Source organism: Eumetopias jubatus, unplaced genomic scaffold (assembly GCF_037043125.1).
Source record: "Eumetopias jubatus isolate StellerSeaLion01/CBP00866 unplaced genomic scaffold, mEumJub1_p1.0 scaffold_16, whole genome shotgun sequence".
Lineage (NCBI taxonomy): Eukaryota > Metazoa > Chordata > Mammalia > Carnivora > Otariidae > Eumetopias > Eumetopias jubatus.
This window is the reverse complement of record NW_028274822.1, coordinates 80,428,119-80,456,037: the sequence shown is the minus strand read 5'-3', so window position 1 is coordinate 80,456,037 and position 27,919 is coordinate 80,428,119. Positions and strand designations below refer to the sequence as shown.

General features: G+C 44.9%; 1 protein-coding gene across 1 annotated transcript in view; it reads left to right on the top strand.

Annotated features, from left to right (window-relative positions):
- The first annotated feature begins 1,125 nt into the window (after window positions 1–1,125).
- Window positions 1,126–27,919, top strand: part of FBXW8 (F-box and WD repeat domain containing 8) — a 121,105-nt gene continuing 94,311 nt past the window's right edge. The window contains exons 1-2 of the mRNA XM_028116507.2: window positions 1,126–1,529; window positions 15,779–15,883. Of these exons, the coding sequence (XP_027972308.1) occupies window positions 1,212–1,529; window positions 15,779–15,883 (423 nt within the window). The 5' untranslated portion in view covers window positions 1,126–1,211. The remainder of the gene's footprint in view (window positions 1,530–15,778; window positions 15,884–27,919) is intronic.

Here is a 27,919-nt window from a genome sequence, read left to right as displayed (position 1 = left end):
TCTTTAAAAAAATAAAAATAAAACCATGCTCCGGTGCCATCCTTGAAGGTATTCGTTGACTTCATCCTCCAGTTTCTTCTCTTAGGATAAATTCCTAGAAATAGAATTCTTGGAAGAAAGGCGATGAGAGTAAATGAGGGTGCTGGGATTCCCAAGTAGATTTGTCTGTCTGATTCTGGGGCCCAGGCTGTTGATCACCATGCTGTTAATATCCCTGCACTGAAAAATCATGGTAACGAAATTAGTCAAATGGTTCCTAGCTGGCTTAGGCATATAGGCTGTAGGATTAGGTTAAGGTCAGGTCTGGGGGGGGGGCGGGGGGGCGGAATCCTGAGTCTGCACATGACCAGCTGTGTGTTTTTTTAGCTCAGTTTCTTCATCTGTAAAGTGGGGACACCCAGGTGACCTTATTTTGCGGGGGGGGGACGCAAGGGATGGAGGGGAGATTAAGGGAGGTATGAGCTGAGTTAGGGAAGATGTGTGGCAGTTAAGTAGGTCAAGGGGGTTAGAAACATTCCCGGAGGAGGGAAGAGCAGGTTCAAAACATTTGGAAGATGGAATACGATTGTACGCCACTTCTTTTCCCATCTCACTTGTAGTTCCTTCTAGAAATGTCTTCGGAGATCTTTCCACGGCTGTTTTTTCTCATTTAGCTCTTAGTTCAGATGCCGTCTCAGAGATGCCTTCCCTGAACATCCCTCTAAAGTTAAGCCCCCATCCCCATCCCGTGCCTTATTACCTTATTTTGTCAATAGCTACCACTAATTCAAGCCTTCATATTCGTTTGTTGATGTCGTCTCTTCCCCCCCCCCCCCCCCTTGAATGGAAACACCAAGAAGGGAGTGATATTAGGAGGGTGGGGGCAGGGGGTCAGATTTAAATGCTGAATCCTCAGCGCCTGGCATCCAGTAAGTCCTCAATGCATGTTTGCCCAAAGAAACGGTGCTTGGCGCCAAGTCCGCGCTTGACAAGAGCCGCAGGCGGGAAAGCGGAGAGCCTGGGCGCGGGGTCAGGCCACCAACTTCGGCCTGGGGCGCCGCGAGCCCCCGCGGGGGACCGCTCGAGCGGTGCGCCGGGGGCGGGGCCGCCCACCCGGAACCCGAGTGCGGCGGCGGCGCGGATTTCCGGCCGCGGCGGACACTTCCCGCGGAGGGACTGTCCTGTGGCAGCCGGCGGGCCCAGGAGGACGCCGAGGACCGAGCGCGGCAGCGATGGATGACCACAGCCTGGAGGAGTTCCGCCGGCGCTGGCAGGAGGAGCTGGCGCAGGCCCAGGCGCTCAGGAAGCGGCGGCGGCCCGAGGCTGCCGAGCGGCGGCCGCGACAGGCCGAAGTGGCCCCAGGGCGCGGCGAGCAGGCCTCGGGGTACCTGGCGCTGGCCCAGGGCCTCCTGGAGGGTGCGGGGCGACCCCCGGCGGCGCGGGCGACCTGGGCCGAGAGGCAGGATGCGGCGAGCCGTTCCCGCTCCCCTCCGGCTCGGGAGGGCGCCGGGGTCGGGGAGCAGCTGGTGGACCAGCTCATCCGCGACCTGGTGAGTGGCCGTCGCCTCCTGCCGAGGTCCGGGCCTGCCCTTGCCTCAAGCCCCCCCCCCCCCCCCCCCCGCCTATGAATCGGAAAGTGTGTGCTACCCTATGTCTGCAGGCATAGAGCATCTCGGGAAGGGGTGCTTCCCACTCTGGGGTGACTTCCCCCATAGAGGCAGTGTCTGCCGACCTTTTTAGGATGCCACAACTGGGTTGGGGGAGTTGCTACTGGAGTCTAGTGGGTAGAAGTCGGGGATACTCCTGAACATCCTACAGTGCATGGACAGCATCCAGAAAGAATTACCCAGCCCGAAATTATCAGTATCAGTTTGAGGAAATCCTGCTCTTGAACTCTTTTGGAAAGGGTTGCTTTTAGGGAGGTCTCAGGCCGGGGATAGGAAGCAATTTTAACTTTGTTCTGTATAATGTTTGTACTAAGTTTTTTTCCAACTGTACATGTATTTAAAAGAAAGGGAAAGCAAATCCTGTGGGCACTGTCATTAGCATGGAGGTTCTTAACCACTTCATGGGCATGGATCCTTTTGAGAATCTGGAGGACCCCCCCAAAAAAAACCCTTTACAAAGTTGACACAATCAGAATCATCTAAAATACATCCATGGTTAAGGGTTAGGAAATACAGCAAATTTTAATGGTTTGACTTATTTGGGGGGGGGCAGAGGGGGAGAGAATCCTCAAGCAGACTCCCTGCTGAGCATGGAGGCTGATGCTGGGCTAGATCTCCTGACCTGAGCCCAAGTCAAAAGTCAAGAGCCATTTGCTTTAACTACTGAGCCACCCAGGCACCCCTGGTTCGATTTAAATTAGGCTTGAAGAAGGCTTCTACAGCTTCCCAGTTCAGAGTAATTCTGTAATTGGCAAGTTGTTTCTAGAAATAATGGCTTATTTGACATAGTTTTATTCAAATAACATTAAGAGCTATAGGAGTTTCCACCAAGTTTCTGGTCCACTTCTAGGGTTAGAACCTTTTTCTGTGTACATGCATTATAAACTCATCTAATGTGACAATTCTTATGTATATGAAAATTCATGCTGGTATCATGTCTGCTTCTGTAAGAAGTGGGTCATCACTGAGGAAGTCTGGCAGATGTAAAAATCTTTCAATGCCTTGGGAAGGTGGTTTAGCACTGGAGAAGTTGCTCAGGCCATTCCAGATCTATGCAGAAATCACTCCCATGGAAGTAGATTTGTAGGCTAAGCCAAGACCACCTTACGGTGGTAGAGGGAAGCAGGAAAATGGATTGTTAGGACAAAGGCACACTTGGGGCCTCACAGCAAAAATCCAGCCTGCTGAGTGTGGCAGTGTCTTCAGGCTTCACAACAATCCTGGAAAGTCCATATTGTATCTCCTTTTATGAATGAGGATATTCAAGGAGGCTTTCTGTAACTGCCCCAGGGATGCCTAGCTGATACGTTCTGGGGGTTGAATTTGGATCCAGGTCTGTTAGGCTGTAAATTTCACCAGGTAGTATAGTTTTGCAAACTTGGTGTAAAAATCCCCTTAGGCCTTATTAAAAGACAGGTTCTGGTGTGTCCCTAGATCTGCTTAATCGATATCCTGAGGAAGCTCTTAGAAATGTGATGGTTGGGATGGTCAAGCAAATTTGAGACCAAATTGTTTTCTGCTGTATAGCTTCCTTTGGTTTACTATCTTGATTCTTCAAGGCTTTCTGGCCCTAATACTCCTGAGGGATAGGCATTGAAACCAAAAATTGTGGAGCCCTAAATGAAGTCTTCTAGAAATGGAAGGGGCCTACCTACTGTAGGATCCAAGAGGCACATCGGAATTACAGTTAGAAAAAAGCTGCTCTGGAGTGTGTGCCCATGATCTCCTTTGTCTGCAGAATCATATTAGGTGCTACTGGGCTCTGCATCCTATGAACAGCATCCAACCTTCAGGGCACTTTTTCTAAGTACTTTGCAGTCATCAACACGGCTATAAATAAAATTACTCTCACTCTCCTTGGTACTGCCTTAAAGGCTTAAAGATCTTTTCTTCAGTTCTCCTACAACCCTCTCCAGTAGCTATTTGCCCCATTTGACAGATGAGCATTTAGAAAGTAATTGATTTTTAGGGGCATTCAACCTTCCCAGTATCCTAAATGTGAGAAATGATGGTAACCTTTCCGGAAAAGGCTTGGATTCCCATGTCAGTGGTTGTAAGCCCCAGAGGTCAGGCAAATCATGCAAATGAGTGAGGTGGCCTCGGAGTGGCTCATTCAGTCCTTTTTCCTAGTTCACCAGGTGTTTTGTTATGTATCTCTCCAGATTCCAGCCATGTATCTGTAATGCTTTAACTCATCTTTTTTTTTTTTTTATTTTTTAAGTACTCTAACACCTATCTTGGGTCTTGAACTCACAACCCTGAGGTCGAGTTGCATGCTCCACTGACTGAGCCAGCTGGGTGCCCCATGATGGCTATTATTCTTTTTGTCACATTAAATGTGAAACATGACAGATAGTGTAGGAATTGCCTTCATGATATCCCTAAAAAATACTTAACCATTTTGTTTGAAACCTAGCTTTCTTGGTCTTGTTTTTCTACTTTTAAAAGTTTCTTTAGACCAAACCCTGTATAAAATCATAAATGTCCAGGTTGGTGAGTTTTCACAAGTGTACACATCCATGTAAATAACACCCAGATTTCAGAACAGCATTCTCAGCTTGTCAGAACCCCCATGTGTTCTCACCTGACTTCTAACACCTTATTTTAATTTTGTCTGTTTTTGAACTATAAGTAGAATCATACAGCATGTGCTTGCTTGTGTCTGGGTTCTAGCACATAGCATTATGTGTGAAATTCATCTCTATGAATATGTCACATTTTATTCTGTTGATGGACATTCTTGATGACTAGTTTAACAGCTGGTTTGGGACTATTGGGAGTAGTGCTGTGAACACTTTGCACATCTTTTGGAACCTGTGTACTCATTTTTCTTGGGTATATAGCTAATTGTGGAATTGATAGGTCATAGGTATGCAGATGTTCAGCCTTAGTAGATCCTGACAATTTTCCAAGGTGGTTATAATGGCTTTCCTACCTGATAGTAACTCAAGTATGTAGAATACAGTATTGCACTTTCTTCTCTGCCATAAATATAACAGCATCTAACTGAGATGACCTATGGCAACTGAATTCGACCTCAGCATGGGCGAGATGAGAAGGTGATAAAGTGGGGGGTGGTGCCTGGGTGGCTCAGTCATTGGGCATCTGCCTTCGGCTCAGGTCATGATCCCAGGGTCCTGGGATCGAGCCCCACATCGGGCTCCCTGCTCCGTGGGAAGCCTGCTTCTCCCTCTCCCACTCCCCCTGCTTGTGTTCCCTCTCTCACTGTGTCTCTGTCAAAGAAATAAAATCTTAAAAAAAAATAAACTAGGGGATACACACAGTAGCTGGGTTAAAGGTGGGAGCCACTGCCCATCTCAACTGGTTGTTGCCTTGTGGGAATGTGGTCCCAGTGGCAGGGTCTTTAGATTTTTGTTTTGTAATTGGGAATGTTTATTTTTATGTGGACTACATCAGTTTTTGCCACACAGGAAACACCCAGGACTTTGGCTTAAAACACCACTATTTAGGGGCACCTGGGTGGCTCAGTCAGTTAAGCGTCTGCCTTCAGTTCAGGTCATGATCAGGTCGGGCTCCCTGCTCAGTGGGGAGTCTGCTTCTCCTTCTCCCTCTGTCCCTCCTCCCACTCGTGTGTGCTCTCGCACGCTCTCTCAAATAAACAACCCACCACTATTCACCATTTTGCAGAGTGGCAGTTTGGGCTGGGTGTGGGTGGGTTCACTCAGATGTCTGAGGTTAGCTGCTGGTTAGCTAGGCAGCTCTGATTCTGGCAGCTGGCTAGTTGCTGGGTGTGTGTGTGTGTGCGCGCGTGTGTGCGTGTGCGCGCGCGCTATGTGTCATCCAACAGGTGAGCCCTGCATGGGCTTTCTCAGAGCTACAAGAACAGCAGGAGGGCAAGCTCTAATGCCCAAGTGCTTTCAAACTCTGCCCAGGTCATGTTTGTTACTGTCACATCTGCCAGAGTGAGCCAGATGGCCAAGTCTAGAGTTAGGGTGGAGTCACCCACTTCCTGGATACAGGGAAGAATGAACAAAGTAGTGGCCATTAATGCCATCTATCACTCAAATTCCTCCCATATTTTTTTTTTTAAGATTTTATTTGACAGAGCACAACCACATACAAGCAGGGGAAGCAGCGCCCCCCCCCTCACCGAGTAGGGAGCCGGACATGGGGCTCGATCCCAGGACCCTGGGATCATGACCTGAAGCGAAGGCAGACACTTGACTGAGCCACCCAGGTGCCCCAAATTCCTCCCATTTTTAATTGTTGGTAACTAATGCAAAAAAAAGTTTTTAAGTCCTTACACTTGTCAGTTAAGTGAAATCTTCTGTGGGCCAGGTCTGCCTTGGGTCATGAGTTTGTGATCTTTGCGTTTGTTTTCCCAAGAATCCTTATTTGATCCATGGCTGACTCCAGAGAAGGAAGATTTAGTTCCATCTGAGACTCCACAGAAACTCCGACAGGCTGATCCACTTGACATGAGGGAGAAATACAAATCTGGTCTTACCTCCTAACATCCCCTCTCTTTGGGGTGCTTCCCCCCCAGCCCCTTGTGCACTCCGTTGGGCCAGTGCGTTCTGTTGTGTTGTATTTGATGCGGCCTCTTTCATCTCCGAGCCTGCAGTATCCTCACTAGAGTGAGATCCAGCTAGTAAGTTGGCAGTCAAGAGTTAATTTGCCTTTCAAGGAGTAGGTGAACAGTGCTGCGTTGGAGGGTCACCTGGCTGGGTGCAGGCCAGACCTTTGATGGATAAGCGTAGCTGAGATGAAAACTTAGAAGTGGGCCCTGTCTTCTCTTGGGAAGCTTTAAGTAATAGCACTGAGAAGCCGGGGATTTTTAGGTGATGAATGGGGACACCTAAACTGTCTTTTTAGTATATGGTTTTAACAAGTAAAAGAACTGCTACAGCCCCAGACAGATTTTCAGAAGCAATAGGCACTTTTCTTACATTTCCCTCTCTCCATGAACTCCAGCTTCTCAGAGGTGGTGGGCACACTTGAGCATAATTTCGAGGATGCTTCTTTCTTTGCTTGGTATGTGTGCTGTCCAGTTGCAGGGTCCCATTTTTATTTAGGTGATGTGTCAGGACTCTTGAGCCGCACGCAATCAGCACCCAACTCAAACTGGCTTAAGGAGCCCAAACTGGAATCTATTGGTTAGTGTGCCTGAAGATTCCAGATGTGGGTGCTTAGATGACGCAACTAGAAATCTCTCAGTGTCGTCGTCCGGCTTTCCTTTTGTTGTCTTTATTCACAGGCAGACCCCCCCTCCCCCCACTTTGGGATAAAATAGCTACCGGCAACTCCAGTTTTCTTTTTTTTTTTTTTTTAAGATTTTTGAGAGCGAGAGAGCGAGCGAACGGGAATGAGGGGAGGGGCATAGGGAGAAGCACACTCACTGTGGAGCAGGGAGCCTGACGTGGGACTCGATTCCAGGACTCCGGGATCATGACCTGAGCAGAAAGCAGTCGTTTAACTGACTGAGCCACCAAGTCTTAACTATCTGCTTCCAACAAGGAGAAAGAGAGCATCTGTTCTCTGCAGCGTAAGTTATGAACTTAAATTCCCATTGGTCCAGACTGGGTCATGTGTTCATCCTCGGGCCAATCACTGACTCGGGTTGGCGAGGCTTGTATCCACTCCCGATAAAGAGGGGGGTGGTGGAGGCATCAGCCTCATTAAACCAAGGTGATCAAGAGTGGGAGTGGGGGGGGGGTTCCTAAAAGTAGAGGGAGTGGGTGTTGGGCAGGAAACGACAGAAACAACAGATGTCCACCTTTAGGTGGGTGTTTGAAGCAGCCCTAACTATGGGAATGTAGGTGTTTTCTAATCATCAACCATATTTATTGATCAGCTGGGTGCTGGGGATTCCGTAGTAAGCAGAATTGACATGGTCCCTGACTCAGAAGCCCACAGTCTTGCTTTTGACTAAAAGGATGACATTAATGGAAGCACAGTAGCGCCTACTTAGGGGTCTCGGCTCTGGAGTCAGCAGACTCAAGTTCAAACTGAGACCCTGCTTAACTAGCTGTTTGACCTTGGGCAAGTTAACTTATCCTGCCTTATCAAATGAGGATGATGGCTAATGCCTGTCCTGTGAGGACACCTGAGAAATAAAGCATGGAATGTTCCTAGCACAAAGCCTGGCATACGATAAGCAGCCAGTAAATTAAAAGTGGTCCTATTCTTATTAGTATTGGGGAGAGTTCACTATACTCATTTCCTCTTTGCTGAGACCTATCACAGATTAACCCCTTGCTGCCCTACACCTGGGGTTGGGAGTCCCTGGAAGGCAGGGTCTCCTGTCTTTTGGTCTCTTACCTGTAGCACTCTGTGCGGGAGCGGCCCCATCAACGTTTGTGGAGTTGAGATAGGCAGCATTACTGCTCCCCACAGCAGTGTTAGAAAGCTGCTCCATGGTTGTTAGAACCCCTGGGAACATTCAGACATCCTTCCAGTTAGGATTTGGGTTTTCAGGCCTGATAAAGTTTTATATGCATTGTCCACTAGGTCAGTATTTAATTTGTCAGAACCTACATTTGTGCTGTCAACAAGGTCAATTTGATGGCATAGCTTGCTTCAGTTTTTAAGTTAGAAACAAGTGAGGAAACTTGCTAATATGAACCACGGCAAACAGAATAAAATGTGAACTCATGAACTGGCTTAGCCGGGCCAATTTCCCTTCCTCTTTGCTGTCCTCTGCTTTCTTTTTAATGCTCAACTTGAAATCTGTCTTGAGCTTAGAGTTCTCTTCCTTCTTCCTTTCCCTCAGTGGAACATCTTACTATCAGGGCGATTCATTTTTTTCCTGTGATGAATTAGCAGGTCTCTACTTAGGCACATTTTGAAATACTCTCTGTGTATACCAGAACACTTGTAACTTAGGTCACCATCTCTTCGTTGAAAGGTTCTGCTGGTTGAAGCAGCTTGGTCTTCATTGATTCCACAAATACTGATTAAATGGCTTCTTAGTAGTAGGCACTGTTCTAGGCACTGAGGATACAGTAGTGAACAAGACTGTAAAGATCTGTGCCCTTACAGAACTTACATTCTGGAGAGAAGTAGAATGTGCACAAATAATTGTCAGGTAATGATCTGGAGAAAAATACAGCAGGTAGAAGGGATAGAGTGTGTATGTGTTGGGGGAGAGGCTGTAATTTTAAATAGTGCTATGCAAGAAGGCCTTCACGGAAGGAGATGAGGGAGCAAGTGTGCAGAGACCTGGGGGTGAGGGTTCTAGGCAGAGAACGGCAAATGTGTGGGTTCTGTGCTGGCCTGGGCCCCCTGGCCTTGTGGGCCTGTGTGACCTATGTGATTTAACATTTTTAATCCTTTTTAAACAAGGGCCCCCTGTTTTGTTTTACATGGGGGTCCACGAATTATATAGTTGATCCTGATGGTAGGAATGTGCTTGAAGTGTTTAGGACCCTTGACATGAAACTCTTTCCACAAATCCATACCCATACTGGTCCAGGCTTCTGACTTGGGAGTGCCCCCTTCACCTGACTTATCTCCTTTCTGGGTCCTTAAGCTCTGATCCCACTTTAAACTGAAAGGGACTTTGAAGGCCGAGGGCCAGCCTCTTCTGCTTCACACCAACTTCTTTCGCTGCCACCCCCAGCACTTGCTCCCAGTCCTTTAGATGGGCGTTTTCTGCCTCCATTCCTTGCCAAAGTGCCCAGTGCAATCCCACCAGTAGGTGGTGAATGAGAATGGTTCTTGAAATTGGAAAGCTTGTTTTAAAAACCAAAAAGGAATGCCTGGGTTGCTTAGTGGGTTAAGCGTCTGCCTTCTGCTCAGGTCATGATCCCAGGGTCCTGGGATCAAGCCCCGCATCGGGCTTCTTGCCCAGTGGGGAGCCTGCTTCTGCCTTCCGCTCTCCCTGCTTGTGCTTGTTCTCTCTCTGACAAATAAAATCTTAAAAAAAAAAAAAAAACGCTTTGGACATTTATTGTGCGTCTGCTGTGTGCAAGGCACTGTGCTGGTTAGATTTTGTAGTGTATCATCCATGCATGCAGTCAACAGAAACTTAACACTTTTTGCTTTTTCTCATCGCAAGGCACGAGGATTAGGTTAGATGTGAAGAGAAAACTTGGCTTTTTGTGGACTGCTTTGGAGCTTAACCACTCTTCATAGCATTGCTTCTCTGTAGAAATGATTTCCAAGTTCTAAATAGCTGATTTACTAATGAACTTTGGAATACCTTAGGGGACTGTGTATGTTGCATTTTGTAGTCTCCCGTCTTTATGCTGTTTTATGTGATGATGACTTATCTCTAGAAAAGATTTTTTAGCTCTGAGTGTAGACATCGTTTCTTACACATTTGCCAATAGCACCTCTTCTCCCCCTGGCATCTGGAATGGCCCTGATTTCAGATAGTGTTTTGAATATAAAACACCTATCTTTTTAAGATTTTTATTTCAGAGAGCGAGAGAGAAAGCACAAGTTGGGGAGATAGAGGGAGAGAGGGAGAAGCAGACTCCCCACTGAGCAGGGAACCCCATGTGGGGCTCGATCCCAGGACCCTGAGATCACGACCTGAGCCGAAGGCAGATGCTTAACCGGCTGAGCCACCCAGGCGCCCCAAAACACCTTATTTCAAAAATGTTTTTTGCTTTTGGGGCGCCTGGGTGGCTCAGTTGGTTAAGCGACTGCCTTTGGCTCAGGTCCTGATCCTGGAGTCCCGGGATCGAGTCCCATATCGGGCTCCCTGCTCAGCGGGGAGCCTGCTTCTCCCTCTGACCCTCCCCCCTCTCATGCTCTCTCTCTCAAATAAATAAAATCTTTAAAAAAAAATGTTTTGCTTTTCTATGTCAAAATATCACCTACTTACTGTAAAAATACTTAGGGAATTCAGAAGAAAGAAAAATCTTGTAATGCCATTGATCAGAGGCTCTGCTGTTAACGTTTTGGTGTTCTGTCATCTTTTTAAAAATACATATTTTGAGACAAATTTGGGATTGTGAATGAATAATGCCTATTTAATCTTGAGTATTTCAGACTCCCCCTGCCATCAACCAGTTGTTTTCTTAAGACCCAGGTGAAACTGGAATTCATTCTTTCTGTTTGAGATTGCGTGGGTCTGCTCTACTCCACTTTTACAGTAATTCCTTTAGAAAACAGTCTCCTTTCAGCCACAGATTTAGCATAAATACTATTGCATGTCTATTGTATGTTCGAGGTGCCTTTCTTGGTTTCTTAAAACACCACCTAGAGAGCTTTCATGTTCCATTTGTCCTGGAGATGTACATTGGGAACAAACCTTGAGGCCGTTTCTTCACTTTTCACTGATTTGGCTCTTAGTGATTATCCCTTCTTCTACTAAACAAGAGAAGACAGATTAAATTTCTAACAGTAAGGCGCAAAACCAATCCATTTACAGAATTAGTCTTACATTAGCACATAGGAGTACAAATCAGCCTCCCTGGGGATGGATCTATTTGCAATTTCTTTTAGAATTTTTGGAGTAAGTCCAGCAGACTTGGGAAAATCTAGTATTCGCTGACTTTGAATTAACAAAGTAATATGACCTCTTTGTGGGGTTTGTGTGGGTTGTTTTGTTTTGTTTTGCCTTTTTTTTTTTTAATCCACCTATGATTTAGGGTTGTGGTTCTTGATTTCTAGTGTGCCTGGGGATCCCTGAGGAAGAGATGTTTGAGCCCCACCCCTGGAAATTTGGGGTAATGCAATTTGGGGCATTTTTAAAAAACTCCACAGATAGTCTTGATGTATAACACAGGACAAGAGTCACCGTAGTGGTAAAGAATCAATATTTGAGCCATTGAAAAATTAAAAGCCAGGTTGTATTTAATCAAAACGGTGTTTTTCCTCACATTGAAGCCATGTTAATACTTAAAGTCTTGGTTTTCTGTAGCATTATTGGCCAGTCTCACATTGCTTGGGCTATAAAAATAACGGACTAAACGTTGTGATCCTATTAATATTTTCAGTGTGACCAAGTTTCTCTATGTTAATATTTCCAGTGTCTTTAACCTCTTTCCTTCATTCTTGGAATTTCTTTGTTTCTGAAATGTCTACTTGTCTGCTTCCATGTTTTTAAAACCATATAAATCATAATTGGTTCATGTGGCCTAGAACTTTTTAGATGGCTCTGTGCTTCAGAACGGCCTAGGTGGAAGTCTGATAGCCCCCTTTAGATGATAAGGTACTTCTCTGCATACTTGCAGCAGGTGTAGTATTGTTTACTTTTATTTACGAGCTGTGGTCAGGGCCCAGTGGGAGTGCTCAAGCCCCAGTGTGAGCGTGTGCGTGCTTATTGGGCTAGCACTTCTGTCCAGGATGTGGCTCTACATCCTCGTCAAATCCTGGGTGTCTATAAAATAATTATTTTCAACTTCAGGGTCAAACATGCTCCTAACTCTCAATCTTTTATAAGGTGTCTCTTAAGTGGTCTGTTACTAATAACAAAGTGAGGTTTACGAATGACTTATTTAACTTTGAATCTAATTTTTTCTGTCTCTTGGTTTAATAATGTCACTCCAACGTCATTTCACCTCCTTGAGTGGAGGGAAGGGAAGTAGGTTAGCTAGACTCCTGTCTCCAGAGTTGTGCATCAGAACCTTTGGGAATGTGTTGGATATAGAACTGTCCTGCATCACATCTACTGCTTCAGGAAATCAGGTTGGATTTTTTAGGACACTGGGATGGAGATTTGCCTGCAGGTGGTTTAGCAGGTTGGGCTTCCAGAGAAGCCCTGAATTGTGGCAAGGGGGACAAGGCTTTGTACCTAGGTATTGACTAGTCACTGGATGCAGGCTGCCCTCCAGTAGGGGATGTAACCTTGGACGAGGCAGCTTGTTAGACCACGGGTAGTGCCTAGGAAGTGCTTGACAGCTGAGCCAATGAGCCCAGAGCAGGCAGCATCTGAGCATTTGGGGCAGTAAGTGTCGTGGATCCAGAAGGGGGAATCTGAGTGAGCCACTGTAGCATCTACTATAAGAACCAGTGATCAAATGTCTTGCCAAAGAGTTTACAAGTGTGCAACATGAAACTTCAGCCTTTGGTTTCCTGACCTTGTGGGTCTACATAGGTCTAAAGATGTGGACCTTCCTTTATCACATTAGTTTCTTTTTTTCCCTGCCATTCCCTAACCACTGGTAGCAACAGGGAGTCTGGAACTTGATTTGTAATTCTAAGGGCATAATGATTTAAAAGTTTGGCTTTGGGGCGCCTGGGTGGCTCAGTCATTAAGCGTCTGCCTTCGGCTCAGGTCATGATCCCAGGATCCTGGGATCGAGGCCCACATCAGGCTCCCTGCTCCGTGGGAAGCCTGCTTCTCCCTCTCCCACTCCCTCTGCTTGTGTTCCCTCTCTCATTGTCAAATAAAGTCTTTTTAAAAAATAAATAAAAGTTTGGCTTTGTAATGTTGGTGTTTACATAATTCAGTGCTTTGAAACAGTTGTCCCGCAGAACTTAAAAATTCTCAAGACCCATCACAACTGGTACGCTAACAACGTGACCAGTATGGCATTTGAGATCCTTTGTTGGTATGGGGGCCATAACACCCCTGACTGGTCATTTGCTCTCTGGTGGCTGCCTCCTTTTCCTGCACTGTACACTAGAGCAAATCCTTCTCTAGTTGTTACCTGGTATAGCGTCTTAAAATTGATGATTCATTTTGAAAAGTTCTCTCAAAAAAGACCTACAGCGTGGACGTTCCCATTGTTCAGACTCCTTAGTGACTTTGCATCCACCATGCCATCCCCTCCCTGCTGTCACCAGCAATCCTCTGCTTGTGGTAGGACAGGGGGAGACAAAACTTTCTGTGTAAACAAGCTGGTAGAGGAGTCACCTGGAATGTGGTTCTAATCCACAAATACTTGTTGAAGGGGGAAAAAGGGAGCCAAAGTGTCACTCCAGGAAAGAATATAGCAGTATCAATCAGTTATTGTGTGCTTTGCCCTGGTACTTGCCCCATGCCCTTTCCATATATTATTTCATTTTATTCTTGTAACTACCCTATGAGTAGGTATGCTCTCTCTTTTACAGATGAGGAAGCTGAGACTTGGGGGTATTTAGCCTGGTCACATGGCTAGTCAAGTGGCAGAAACAGGATTATCCGTTTGAATCTTTGTTCTGAACCTCCATCCCAGAGGTTGTGGTGGCTGGGATCAAAAAGGACGGTGGCAGGGTTGTGGTTCTGCTGGGGTAGAGGCACTGTGTTCCAGGACGAGAACAGAGAATCGGCCATCTGAATGGGCAAAAGAGGGGAGGCTCCTGCCACCGCAAGTGTGACTTTTCTATACCAGAATGACTAAAAATAAAGGTGATGTCTCCTGTTTCGTTACAGTAGTGTCCTGTCCAGAAACCAGGTGATAGTCCTAAAGCGCGGACTGATTGAAGAAAGCAGTGCCTGGTGTCTCTTAACAGTGTAAAAGCTAGATCTACGTTCATTTTGCATGAGTGCGGGCTTTTCTTTGCCTTCATTCTACTTGTATGAGGATAAGGAACATTATTCTCTTGTTTCTCTGCCAAGCAGGTAAAGTAGGCTTCTTCACCTCACCATAGTCAAATAATCCAAAAGAGAAAGCAGAAGGAAGTCCACGGTCACAAACGATAGTGTGGTTTTGTGTGTGGCTTTCCTCAGCTGGTGGTGGGTGACACCCCTCTCCCCTGCCTCGGTTGTGTTAAGGAGTCTCAGGTTATATCTGGGCCAAGTGAGAAAGTGCTGCCTCTCTTCCTCCATGAGTGAAGCCAGTTATTTGTAAGAGGGGACCCAGCCTGACATTAGACTAAGATTTTCCATTATTTTTTTGGGCAGGGACCCCCTTGCCTTCTGATTACACTTGCAGATTTTTTTTTTGTTTTTTCTCCCCCGCCCCCCCCCCCGTATGGCCAACATTTCTTTGCCGATTTAACATTCTGTACGTCTTTGCCCACAGAGAACTGTCAACTCTTGTTCTTTTTCCCTCCAGAGATCATTTTTGGCTCTCATACTTACCCTTGCACTGTTTTCGTGAAGTTGAATACATTTCCTTCTTATGCCTTGCATTATCTTTTAGCTCCGAGACTCATAGATGAATGGAAACATGATTTCACAAAGATCTTTATCCCTGGATCTTGGTAGGGGCTAAATCAGTGCTCACACTCCCTTAAAAATGCTGAGACTATTTTCAGTTTCCAGACTGCAGCCTTGTGGTATAGGACTATTGTATTTGAGTGGTGAATTAATAATTTGCTTGCAACCTGTAAGTCACTAATGTCAGCCAAAGCTTATTAAAAATGAATTTTATTTAAGGAAGTTCCATTGAGACAAATAGCCTGCTTTCCCTAGCTTTGCAGAAATACATGCAAAAGGGAGCTTTAGCAGGTGGATTTGGGAACAGGCAGAGGGGCACATATACACACTTGGCTTTCTTTCTGCTTCACACTCCTATTTCTTTGTGCAACCAGGATCGTCATGACAGCCTTATCTCTCAAAGCCCGTTACCTCATCCCTAATTGCTTATCCGAAGGCAGGCGAGCTCTAATTTCTCCACATTAATAAATGACACCGAAGAAGAACTGCTTTGTTTGCACTGGCTCACTCAGGTTAACCAGTGTAGGCCCCTGAGTGCATTAGGAAACTGTGTGTTTCTCCAGTGGCCAAGTGGAGGTGGTGCTCACCTCCTTTAAGAGCGGCGTTTCGTTTACTTCTTGTTCATCTTCATAGCCCTGTTCTTTTCCTGATGAAACCACTTTAGTGACCTAGGCCAGCATTTTCTCTGGCTGCGGGGGCTTACTGCCCTCCCAAGTCGGGTGTAGTAGGAGTTGTCCTGGGGGGACCAGTGGCCCCTCTGATTTCAAGGCTCCCTTTCTTGGCTGCCCACCACTCAACTTTCCTTAGAGGCCACGAGACTTTCTACAACCTTTGCACTGATTCCTGTGGCATACCCCAGATTGTGAGTTGGCACCCTTCTCCTTTTTGAAGCCTTATGGGAAATGGTCTTGTGGATTTTCTGAGTGAATGTGAGGAGGGTGGGCTTGTGGCAGTGAGAATTCAGAGTGGCTCTCAGGTCTGGTGGCTGCCCCATGGGGTAGTGAGAGTGTGTGCCTCCCCCAGGGACAACAGCACCTCTGTCCTTCCCACCGAAGAATATCTCTTGCTGTATAAAGGAGCGTTTTCATACCTCTGAATTGTGAACTTACTTCCCTTTCCTCTTTCTCTTCAGAATGAAATGGATGATGTGCCCTTCTTTGATATCCAACTGCCTTATGAACTGGCAATCAATATATTTCAGTATCTGGACAGGAAAGAACTAGGAAGGTGCGCACAGGTAAGCGATTATTAAACTAACGTTCAAGATTTCCTTCTGCTTGTAATGCAAGGATAGGCAGCTCTTGGGTAACAGAGATTTACTTATCAGAATTGCAACGTTTAAAGAATTAATGAAGTGGATAGCAACTTTCCTTGAGGGAATGCAACCTTGAACTGGAAGGATTGGGTTCCTTATCACCGCTTGGTGTTTATCTTTTTGTGGCCATCTGTTCAAGAGCTCTGTTCTTCCTACAGTCTGAGTTATGGTCGACCTGTGGCTGACAACTCTGCTGGCCTTTACAGAGCTAGCCTGAGCTGTTAATGTCCTCACCATTAATGCAAAAATGCCAGCCCTTGGTTAAATCAAGCCAGTTGTTAGGTGGAGAGCTGAAGGTCAGCCGGGGGACAAAACAGTGACGTCATGTATTAAGGCATATCGTCCAAATGACCCTTTAAACACTAGAATTCCACTCCGTCAGGTGTGAGGCATGTGAGAACAGACACCCCCTGAGGGAAGTGCAGATCTGTGTCCCCCATCTCCTGCTTGTTCTGGGGCATATGCCCATGGGGTGGCATGGTGGCACGTACCATCCAGGCCACACTGGACTGTGTACATGAATCACGGGAGATCTTGATAAAATGCAAACTTGGACTCAGGAGATCTGGGGTAGGGCCTGATATTATGCATTTCTAATCAGGTAATACCCTTGTGGCTTTGACCGCACTTTGAGAGGCAAATTAAATTAGGTCTCTTGTTCACTTCTTTTTGGTAAAGAGTGTAATGGGTGAAGTGTATAATTTCTCGTAAGTTGAATGTGTGATTGCTGACCATTTGGCTTTCGTGGACAACTGTATTCCCCAGAAGACACTAGAGTATTCATTGTCTCCAACTCCCAAAGACTTAATTTGTCTAGTGGCTACCATTTCCTATCCCTGGATTCTAGACTGCATTTTACACATGTGTCTACACCTTTAAAGGAAAGGGATAGGTAAAATGGAGTAGTACCAGAACTGTATACTAAAATTCCAGGGGTGCCTGGCTAGCTCAGTCAGAGGAGCATGCAACTCTTGATCTTGGGGTTGCGAGTTTGAGCCCCAGGTTGGGTGTAGAGATTACTCAAAAAATAAACGTAATAAAAAATTTTTAAAAATAAAAAATTTTTTAAAAATGTGAAGTTAACATTAAGGCAGTTTGAGAGGTGCAAACTGTAGCCAAATTTAGACTCTAGAGCTTGCTACCTCTGGTAGTTCAATGAAGTCACACAAAATACAGGACAATTTAAAAAGTTTCTGGTTTTACACTATATGAAGCAGTTTGCTTAATCAAAATTTTCTACCTAGATATGAATTTGAAAAAGTTTTCAGTATTCTTGATTGCCACAATATTAAGTGGGGGTGTTGGCAGATATTTTTTGATGCAGAGTCTGGAATCTTTAGGAAATGATGGAAAAAATTATTCCAGGGCTAAAATTCACTAAATAAAAATACTGAAATGTAAACCGTGCTCAGAGCCTATCAGTTGCATTAAGCAAGAGTACCTATATTGTCTTCTTTCCGTTGGAAATTGGATTTGTTCTATTCTAACTTTACACTTTGGCCCTGTTCCCAAGAGTCGAAAACAAGGCCGTAGCTAAGTGAGTCCAACTCCTGGATTTCAGCCTGATGCTGTTAGCTGAAGTCTTGGAACAGGGTCTAATAGCTAGCTGCTTTCCACAAAGTCAGCATTAGATGATAAAATCTTCATTCTTGATAGGGAGCTGCTGTTTAAGGAATCCTTTCTTTTAACACTGCTTTTTGCTCTCCTGCTTTGTAGAGGGCCATGTGGCTTTCACATCTGCTGCTGGTTTTCTCATCCAAAGAGTTTATCAGTGAAAGATAGGATCTAGTGGAAGAAGAGATCCCCCTTTTGGTGTAAGGGGGCTGCATTTCAGGGTAGACTGGTTATGCTGGTGAGATTATTCTGCAGGTGTGAACAGTTTAATTTGCAACACAGTGGTCCAATTGTCCACCAGAATTCTTCCCTCTTTGGCCAGTTGGATTTGTTTTTTTGTTTTTCATTTCAACCTAATTTTTAGAGCACACATATAAGCATAAAAAATATTCTTAACCAGAACCCCTAAGGTGGCTCTGGTCTATGAAGCCAGGATTTTATTTAATAGTGTCATGAGGATGACAATGGATGGCCGGTAATATTTAGAATTGGCTTTGTTTTGTTTTTTTATTTTTGTTTTCTTTTTTTTAAGCATTAAAATACAACTACAAAGTAATAAACATAAGTAGCATTTTTCATTTGTTTCTTGTGTTTTTATTATTGAAACCAGGGAAAAAGTCCTTCTGTTGAGTGGAATGTCCTGCTGCTTTTGGATTTGATTTTAGAGGGGGCTTGCTCTGTCCCTCTCTGTCTCTCTCTTTTCTCTTTTAATCAAGCCGCCTTGGGATTTCAGTGAAATTGGGCCAGTTATAGTGGAATTGGCACCATGAACTATATATGTGCCCTTGGAGAAAACCTGTTTGCTTAGATCTTTATGCCAAATTGGTAACTGACTAACAGTAAGGAACCCGGATTGGGAAGGACTTCTTGAGATTTAATTATGCCACAAAGTATGCTGGAGAAGTGATTTTGCTCTGACTCTGTCTCTTTTCTACATCCCCTCATTTTTCTGCTTTGTAGGTTTTAAGCTTTCAGGACTAAAGTCGCACTACATTTGTTTGTGATCCTTGTGTACTTCTGATGCTGACCTTTCTAGCTCCTTGCTATCAATAGTTGTCTCTTGCCGGATTTAGTGTCCCTGTGGGAGTGTTTCATGCTGAAATGTCTTGAAAACAGTGTAGCTTTTAGTAAGCAAAGTTATGCGTTGGGCGATTCATTGAACAGCTTTATCATCTTGCTACTTATAATTTTATGGTTTTGTGTGTGTGCCCACAGGATTCCTGGCACTCTAAAAACAAGGTTTTTAAATGGGTAACAATTACAAATTGTTGAATTCAAAATTAGTTTTTTTTTTAATGGGAAGAGTAAGTCTGCTGTTATAGGAATTGTAACTCTGAGAAGTAATGGTTTTAGGATTTACTAACATTCATTTTTAAAACTTGAAATAATTATCAATTCATGGGTAGTTGCAAAAGATAGTCTGGAGAGGCCCTGTGTTCTCTTCCCCCAGTTTCCTTCATTGACAATATCTTGCATACAGAATAATATCAAAGCCAAGAAACTGACATTAGTACAGTCCATAGAGCTTAACTCCGATTTCGTCAGTTTTACGTACACTTATTTGTGAGTGTATTTAGTTCTACGCAGTTTTATCACAGGTGTGGATTTGTGTGACCACACAGTAAAGGTACACAACATTCATCACAAGGATCTTTTGTGCTACCTCTTATGGGCCGGCCACCTCTACCTCCCTCCCCATCCCTAGCCCCTCACAACCACCATTCTGTTTTCATCTCTCTAATTTTGTCTTTTTTTAATTTTCATTTTTATCACATTTTATTTATGTGTATTTCCTAAAGTATAATTTTAGAAATCTAGCCGCATAGATAACAATGTTGCATTCTTCAAGTAAGAAGTAGAAAAATGTGAATAAAGGAAGCAATAAAGAAAGGGTAGGGATGGAGGTTAAAAACTTAAGATGTATGATAAAATTGGCAAGCAAGAAGTAGGTGTTACCAAAATCTGGAACTAAAGCCCGCTCTATTAGATTATGATATTTTTTGTTTTTAAGTAGGCTCCATGCATGTAGAGCCCAGTGCAAGGCTTGAACTCAGGACCCTGAACTCAAGACCTGAGCTTAAGTCAAGAATCAGAAGCTTAATCAACTGAGCCACCCAGGCACCCCAATATTTCAAGTTTTTAAGTAGGCTCTACACCCAGCATGGAGTACGAACTCACAACCCTGAGATCAAGAGTCACTCGCTCTACCCACTGAGCCAGCTGGGTGCCCCTGATATTTCAGGTTTTAAGGAAAATGTGATCTTATGATCTTCCCAGATAACCAAATAGGAGCAACTAAAATCCGAGGTTTTACTTAGCTAAAGATTTTCATGAAGTCTTTAAAGTTGGGAATCTCCAGCCAAGTGCAGCTGGATTGATTTTTTTTTTTTCAAATTTAGAAATATTTTGTTTATTGGATAGTTTTTGTTTTTGGGTTTTTTTTTTTTTCTTTCCTCATAGCAGAGCTAACTCTGAAAACCTATAACTATTAGCAGGATTCCTTTTGTTCTTCACGTTTGCCTTTGTCACCCGACTCTGTCTCCAAGGGAAACACATGCCTGCCCAGGACTCAGGCACCCTCAGGGGTTTCCTTTTAATTCACCAGGTTGTCATGGCTGCCTCCTTTGGCGGGGGGGGGGTGGGGGGGTGGGGGGGTGGGGGGGTGGGGGGTGGGTAGGTAACAGGTCGGGGGTGACGCCTGGGTGGCACAGTCAGTTTTAAGCGTCCAACTCTTGTTTCGGCTCAGGTCATGATCTCAGGATCATGAGATTGAGCCCCATATTGGGCTCTGCACTCGGTGGGGAGTCTGCTTGAGATTCTCTCTCCCTCTGTCCATTGGAGGGGCATGTGCTCATGTTCTTGCATTTGCTCATGTGCTCTCTCAAATAAATCTTTTTAAACTTAATGGGGTGACAGAAAAGCAGCCACTTTGGGAGGAAAGATGGGGAGCCTAGGTGAAAGAAGAATGGCAGAGCATCGATAATTATTTGAACTGAGTCCTGGGGACTTGAGGTTCTTTACAATGCTCACTTCATTTTTTGTGTGTTTGAGGTTGTCTATAATTAAAAAGTTTACAAGAAGAAGAAAAGCAAGAGCTAGTATTTAATAAGAAAGTCCAAGCCTCTTGAGGGCAGTACATGCAAGAACTGACCAGTGAAAATAAAAGCAATGCAGTTTTTTTAAGTGTTGAACTTTTAAAAGTTGGACTTTTTCATCTTATTCAGTTATTCACAGGGCCTACTATGTGTCATGTACTACTCTGGACAGTGCAGCAGAGAACAGAACATAAAAAAAAAAAAAAAAACCTCACCTAGGGATGCCTGGGTGGCTCATTCGGTTAAGCGGCTGCCTTCAGCTCAGGTCATGGTCCCAGGGTCCTGGGATCAAGTCCCACATCGGGTTCCCTGCTCGGTGGGAAGCCTGCTTCTCCCTCTGCCTGCAGCTCTCCCTGCTTATGCTCTCGCTCACTCTCTCTCTTGCCTATGCTCTCTCTCTCTCTAGCAAATAAATAAATAAAATCTTAAAAAAAAAAAAAAAACTCACCTCTCAGAGCTTACTTTCTATGCACAAAACACCCAGTTATGTAGAGTGTGTTCCAGATAGTGGAAAGTGCTGTGGAGAAAATACAAGCCCACAGAGGTAATATGGCCAGGGAAGACCTCACAGAGAGGGTGACCTTTGGGCAAAGACCTGAAGGAGGGAAGAACGAAGCTGTGCAGGTCTCTGGCAGAGAGGCCTAGAGGTGGAGCGCACCTGTTATGCTTGAGGAATAGCAGGGAGGTCAGAGTGCCTAGGATGTGGTAGATGGAATAATGCCCCTTCCCCAAGATGTCCACGTCCTGGTCCTCAGAACCTGTGAATATGTTACCTCTTAGGGTAATGGGCCTTCGCGGATGTGAGGAAGTTAAGGATTTTGAGATGGAGTGGTTATCTTGGATGATCCAGGTGGGCTCAGTGTAATTACAAAGCTCCTTATGAGAGGGAGGCTGGAGGTCAAAGGTAAGATGCTGTATTGCTGGCTTTAAAAATGGAGGAAGCGGCCACAAAGCCGAGGAATGTAAGCTGGCCTCCAGAAGCTGGAAAAGAGAAGGAAACGGGTTTTTTTTTCCCTGAAGCCTCCAGAAGGGATGCAGCTTATACTTTGATTTTTAGACTTCTGGTCTCCAGAACCATAAGAGAATACATTTATATTGTTCTTAGTCACCAAGTTTATGCTAATTTGTTAGAGCATCAATAGGAAACCAATACGGTGAGGGTATAATGAGAAGATGGGGATAAAAGGAAGAAATAATTACAATGTGAAAAGGCACTTAAATCCAGAACTTGAACTTCTATTCTGAGAGAGGTCGGAAGCCATTCAAGTGTTTAGAGAAGTGACAAGGTCCGACTCAGAGGGATCATTTTGGCTGCTATGTGGAGCCTAGAGTGAAGCGGGGGACAAGGATGCAGCGGGGAGACCAGGGGGAAAGCGACGGAGCTAACCCAGACGGGAGGGGCGGTGGCTTGGAGTGCGTTGAGCCGGCAGGAGTGGGTGGAGTCAGGACTGCGGGTGGGCTGGGGGTAGGGAGAGAGAGGAGTCAACCGGCACGCCAGGGCGTTTGGCCTGGACAGCGGGGCGGATGAGATTGTTGTTACTGACAAGGGGAGGACTGTGAGATGAGGAAGTTTTGGGGGAAGATCAGTAGCGGGATGTGAGGCTAGAGATAGGAATTTGGGAGCTGGCAGCACAATGTATTTTTAAAAGACTTATTTCCGAGGAGAGCAGGAGGAGGAGGAGAGGGGGAGAGAGAGAGAGAGTCTCAAGGGGACTCCTCACTGAGCACGGATCCTGATGTGGGGCCTCATCTCACGACCCTGAGATCATGACCTGAGCTGAAATCAAGAGCCAAGAACTGGGCACTTAAATGATTGAGCTACCCAGGTGCCCCACCCACATCATTGGTATTTAAAGCCAGGGCACTGGATGAGGTCGTTAGGGAAGTGAGTGTAGATGGAGGGGGGTTTAGGAATTGAGCCCTGTCACATGCCAAGATGAAGAGTTGGAGAAGGTGTTCCCTGTGATGTGGGAAGAAACCCGGAACACATGGTCCCCTGGAACCAAGGGATAACCTTTTCAAGGAGGAGGAAGTGATCAGAGGTATTAAGTGTCATCGTTAGTCAAATAGGAGGACTGAGAAATGAACGTTGGGTTTAGCAACTTGGAGGTCACTGATGACCTTGACCAGAATCCATGGCACAGTGAGGGGCGAAAGTGAGCAGGTTCATGAGCGAATGGGGAGAAAGGCAATAAGGAAATTGAGATAAGGAGTGTATGTGGAACTGTCTGTACGTGGTATGTCCTCTCCAAATAGACTTGATTTGTGAACATGTAACTAGAACAATGATGTGTTTCCCCCTGTTGTAGGCCTCACTGGTAACCCTAATCCAGGCAGAGTTAATAAAGCTAGTTTTTGAGCCAAGAGCTTTTTTTTTTTTTTTTTTAATGCTGCAATTCACAGTGGTGCTATAAAGCAAGATGCTGGAGACACTTTTATTAGCAAATTCTCGCAGCTGAGGCTCACTCAGTGGGGCTTTTACTGGGCAGGGCCATTCCAATCCTAGTGTATTAAAGAAAGACCATTAGGCCTTTGGAAAATTCAGGCTTGTAAATTTGCTAGATTTACTATAATGTAAGAAATCAAAACTCTTAGCTTTCCTTTTGGTGAGACTCTTTAAAATTGTGAAAGTTTATCTAGGTCTCATTTGCTTTGGTTTCTTTTTTTTCCAGGATTAAAAGACATTCTTAGAGCCTGTCACTTTTGTGCCCCTTTAAAAGAAGGGAGAGAAAAGACACCCTGCCTTTACAGTTTGCCAAAGAAATTGTTGGCACATTTCTGCATTTAATACCTAATTGTAGGTACAGTCCTGATCCCTTTTTGGAAGTAATTCTCACCTCTAGCTTTTATAAATCCCTCAAAGAGGTTATTGTTTGTTATCCAGGGTTTAAACTTTATCCCGAATATTACTTTCCACAGAATAAGCCCAGTGATCTAGGGGTTAGCAGTGGGAATGATGCACTGAAACGTCAACTTTTTGTACTCCGTTTTTCATCCCGTAACCCTGTTACACAAATTTCAGATCATGTGATTTAAAGTGAGTTGGCATTTTCTTTGAGGCTGATCGAAAAATCTGTTTTCTGCTTCCAGTGTTCTCAAGGTCTGATATATTTGGGACTCCTTGAAAGTTTCACTGAAAAGTGCCTCCGTTTTAAAGTGGCTGAGAACTGTATGGTTTAGTAGATCTCATGAAAATTCATCCAGAATGTTTAATTTAATTGGAATTTTCTAGTTTGTAGTCACTGAGCCTTGGATTTGGATTTTCTTAAAATGCTGCTGCTGATTGAGTGGCTCCATCTACTAAAAAGCAGCCTTGTAGCTAATTTTTGGACTCCCAAATTAAAGCTATTGCCCTGTACTTGGGGTGGGGCTTGGGATCAAACCTGTAGCTTCCCCACCCTGAGGGAGAGGTGTCATGCACAAGGTATCTGTTTGGCAGGTAGATGAGAATTTCTGGTCTTCGTGTCCAACACATACCTTCATCAGTTCACCAGTAGGCCATATTGATGTTCTCTCAAGTGTCTTCTGCAGAGTACTAGGCTTTTGAGACAGTCCTCACAAGAAGAGTTCGGGAGCCAAATAAGTTTGGGGAATGAAGCATCTATCCTTCTGAGAGATCTACAACTCATGTCCGTCTATAAAAAAAAAAAAATCTCAGAAGTTCTTCAGCAAATAACCCTGCTTGGTTTTGTTTAAACCAGTGTTCCCCAAACTCATTTGACCATGGAATCCTTTTTCTAAGATAACTTACTAATCCCCTGAGGAGCTGTTGTTCTACTGAGCATGCTTTGGGAAGTGCCAGTCTATGTAATAATGCCTACCCGTTATATGAGCTCTTAGCTACTCTGAGTCTTTCATCCAGTTACATTTCATAGTTTTTACAAAATTTTACATTTCGTAATTCTTACCAAAAAGGCTCATGGTATCCCAAGATCAGAGTGAGCTGCCCTGGGTTTAGTGAGCACTTTCTGCCCTTGAGGACTATGTTAGTCCTTCACTTCTCCTTTCACCCTGAATTCCAGAGGTTTGGTAGGGAGGTACTCTGCCCTGGAACTATTTGAGTTGTGGCCTGGCTCCATCACAGCTGATGTTGGTCTGTCCCTGTCTGCTCTTCATGATTGCCTAGCTCTCAGCCTCACTCTGGCACAGACAGATGGACAGACACCGCTCATGTCCCGGGCAGGCTCAGCTGTGGCCCAGACATGCCAAAAATAAAACTGTGGTGTTCTGTCTAGTCAAAACCGGAGCTCCAGTGTCACTGAGTTGTTATCCCATTCTTTATTGCCTGACCACTTGTGATCAGGTGAGGGTTTGTTTCCCTGACGCCCTTATGGCTAAGATGGAGGAGTGTGAGGTGACAGTGTGGTTAAGTGGATTTGTAACTGATGCTGTGGCCATGCCCAGGGTGGGCTGCTTAATGGATCCATGTCAGCTGAATGGGGGGGGGGGCGCGGTGCGGGGAGGACTCTAGTGGTTTGCCGTGGGCTCTGTCCTCAGCCCCATCCGGATTAACTTTTTTTTTTTTTTTTTTAATTAAGACACAAAGGCCCACAGACCATATTTTGCAGATGACTTCTGTTTGGGAGAAGTAGCTAATGCAACAGATGACAGAATTGGAGTTCAGAGATCTAAAATGATGTGGGGATGGGTGCAGTGAGCTGGGGTTTAAAATGGGACTTAAAATCAGATTAAAAAAACTAATACAGAGGATGTAGGAAGTAGGGACTTTTTTATTTAATTGCAGTTTGTGTTTTAAAAACTCTAAAGAATGGGGGCACCAGGGTGGCTCAGTCATTTTGGCTCAGGTTCTGATCTCACAGTTGTGAGATCAAGCCCTGTGTGGGGCTCCATGCTAGGCATGGAGCCTGCTTAAGATTCTCTCTCTGCCCGTCCTTTCTTCTCTCTCTCCTCCCCTCCCCCTCTTAAAACAACTCTGAGGAATGATGGAGACCAAATTCAGGTTACCCTTGTGGCAGGGGAGAGGGTACAGACAGAGATGCACAGGAGTTCAAACTTACTAGTAATATCCTATTAAATGGGGTGACAAGTCCATGTGTGTTTGTAATATTTATTTTTGTTCGACTTAAATGTTTAATAAACAGACTCCAAAAGCTTTGGTGGACTGTTGGTTTAGTAACTGTGATGGGGTCTTTACAACAAATGCAGCAGCAAATTAGTGTCTGATAAAATTCTTCTGTTCATGGCACTTGAGAGCCCACCTTTGGGATGTTGTTTTGTCCTGAGTATCACATTTGAAGAGGGTGCTGTATGTGCACAAATGTTAGGGTATGTTCAGAGATAAGGGGTATGGGAACTAGTCTAGTCCTAGGACAGTTAGTTGAGGGAAATGGGTGATATTTAGGCCCATGAATTGACTAAGGAGAATAGGATGACGTCTTTGGCCTCTTGAGAAGCTGTCAGGTGGAAGAAGGAATAGAGATTTCTTCAGAAAGGCAAAATTAGGGCCATGGGTGGAATCCTTTTACTAACCAAAGGGAGGAAGCCCTTTCTAACAGCCAGACAGCTTTGCAGTAGATCAGACTGATTTGGAAGGTTCGCTCTCTGCAGAAGCCTCTCACCAACCCCGGCTGCTAGGAGGAGCCCTCCTGTGGTGGGGAGCTACTCCTGGTTGATCTCCAAGGCCCCTCTTACTACTTCAGGTTTTTTTGTGTTTTTTTTTGTTTTTAAGATTTTATTTATTTATTTGACAGAGAGATACAACGAGAGAGGGAACACAGCAGGGGGAGTGGGAGAGGGAGCAGCAGTCTTCCCGCTGAGCAGGGAGCCCGATGTGGGGCCCGATCCCAGGACCCTGGGATCATGACCTGAGCCGAAGGCAGATGCCTAACGACTGAGCCACCCAGGCACCCCACTATTTCAGTTTCTAAACCATTGAAGACTTGAGCCAGTGTGACACCTTCAGCACTACAGAGTGGTACTTTGGTTCAGCAAAGTGATGGAAGCCTTGCACTTCTTTATGCTACCTGCCCTAATTTCTGATGCTGGGGCTGCCATGCAGAGTGTCTGTGCCTACAGGGAAGATGACTTTGCTGATGTGATGGCTTGTTGCACCTAGAGCTTCCTGCGGGAAGCCAGAATTTTCATGTGCCATTAGAATGTTCTGTGGGTCAGTTTTGCTTTGACCCACTTCTGAATAAGGTATTATAATAATAATTGTTCTCAGTATAATTTGCTTGAGTTTGGAAAATCAGAAATTTTGACGCTGAAACCATCTGAATTCTTGGATTCTAATTTTTACTTCCTAAATGCTAGCCTCTTCTGCCATGGAGCAAGTAGAAACCCATTCTAGATTTAATAAAAGTTATTTTTAAAAATACAAGGAAGCTAATGGCCTCCTCAATAATAATTGGAGCAGCATAATTTTTTTAAAGACTTATTTGAGAGAGACAGAGCACTCTTGAGTGAGTGGGGGTGGGGAGTGGCAGACAGAATCCAAGCTGACTCCCCACGGAGTGTGGAGCCTGATGGGGGCTCAGTCTCACAACCCTGAGAGCATGACCTGAGCCAAAATCAAGGGTCGGATGCCTAACTGACTGAGCCACCCGGGTGCCCGTTGAGCAGCATGATTTTATAATGAATTTGTGCCTCCTGTAGTGTCAGTAGTGATCTGTAGTAGTGTGCGACATATGTGTAAAGAATTACGTTTACAGGGTCCTTTTCTTGAGCTCTTTGAGATATACAGCAGCTCTGCTGGTGGTGGGGTATGATGATTCACCTTTTTTTTTTTAAGATTTTATTTATTTACTTGACAGAGACACAGCGAGAGAGGGAACACAAGCAGGGGGAGTGGGAGAGGGAAGAGCAGGCTTCCCGCTGAGCAGGGAGCCCGATGCGGGGCTCAATCCCAGGACCCTGGGGCCATGACCTGAGCTCAAGGCAGAGGTTTAACCAACTGAGCCACCCAGGTGCCCCTGTAGCTGGTTTTCTTTTATATCATGCTGCTCCTTGGGTAATGTAGGTGATCTTGAAGCATGTTCCTAAAAACTTGATCAAATATATATTCATATTTATATGTATATATATATCCCTATCACTTTAGGTCTCCTTGGGGACATCATTATATAAAGGCACTCCATTTTGAACTCTTTAGTACAGTATAGATTTATTTTGAATATAAAGAATTCCCTTACTTTAATTTTAAAGTGTTTGGGTTTCTGCTTTGCATGTGGTTTTTGTCCTTCATCGTAGTACGAGGATATCACCTTGATGTTTGTATGTTCAACTGACC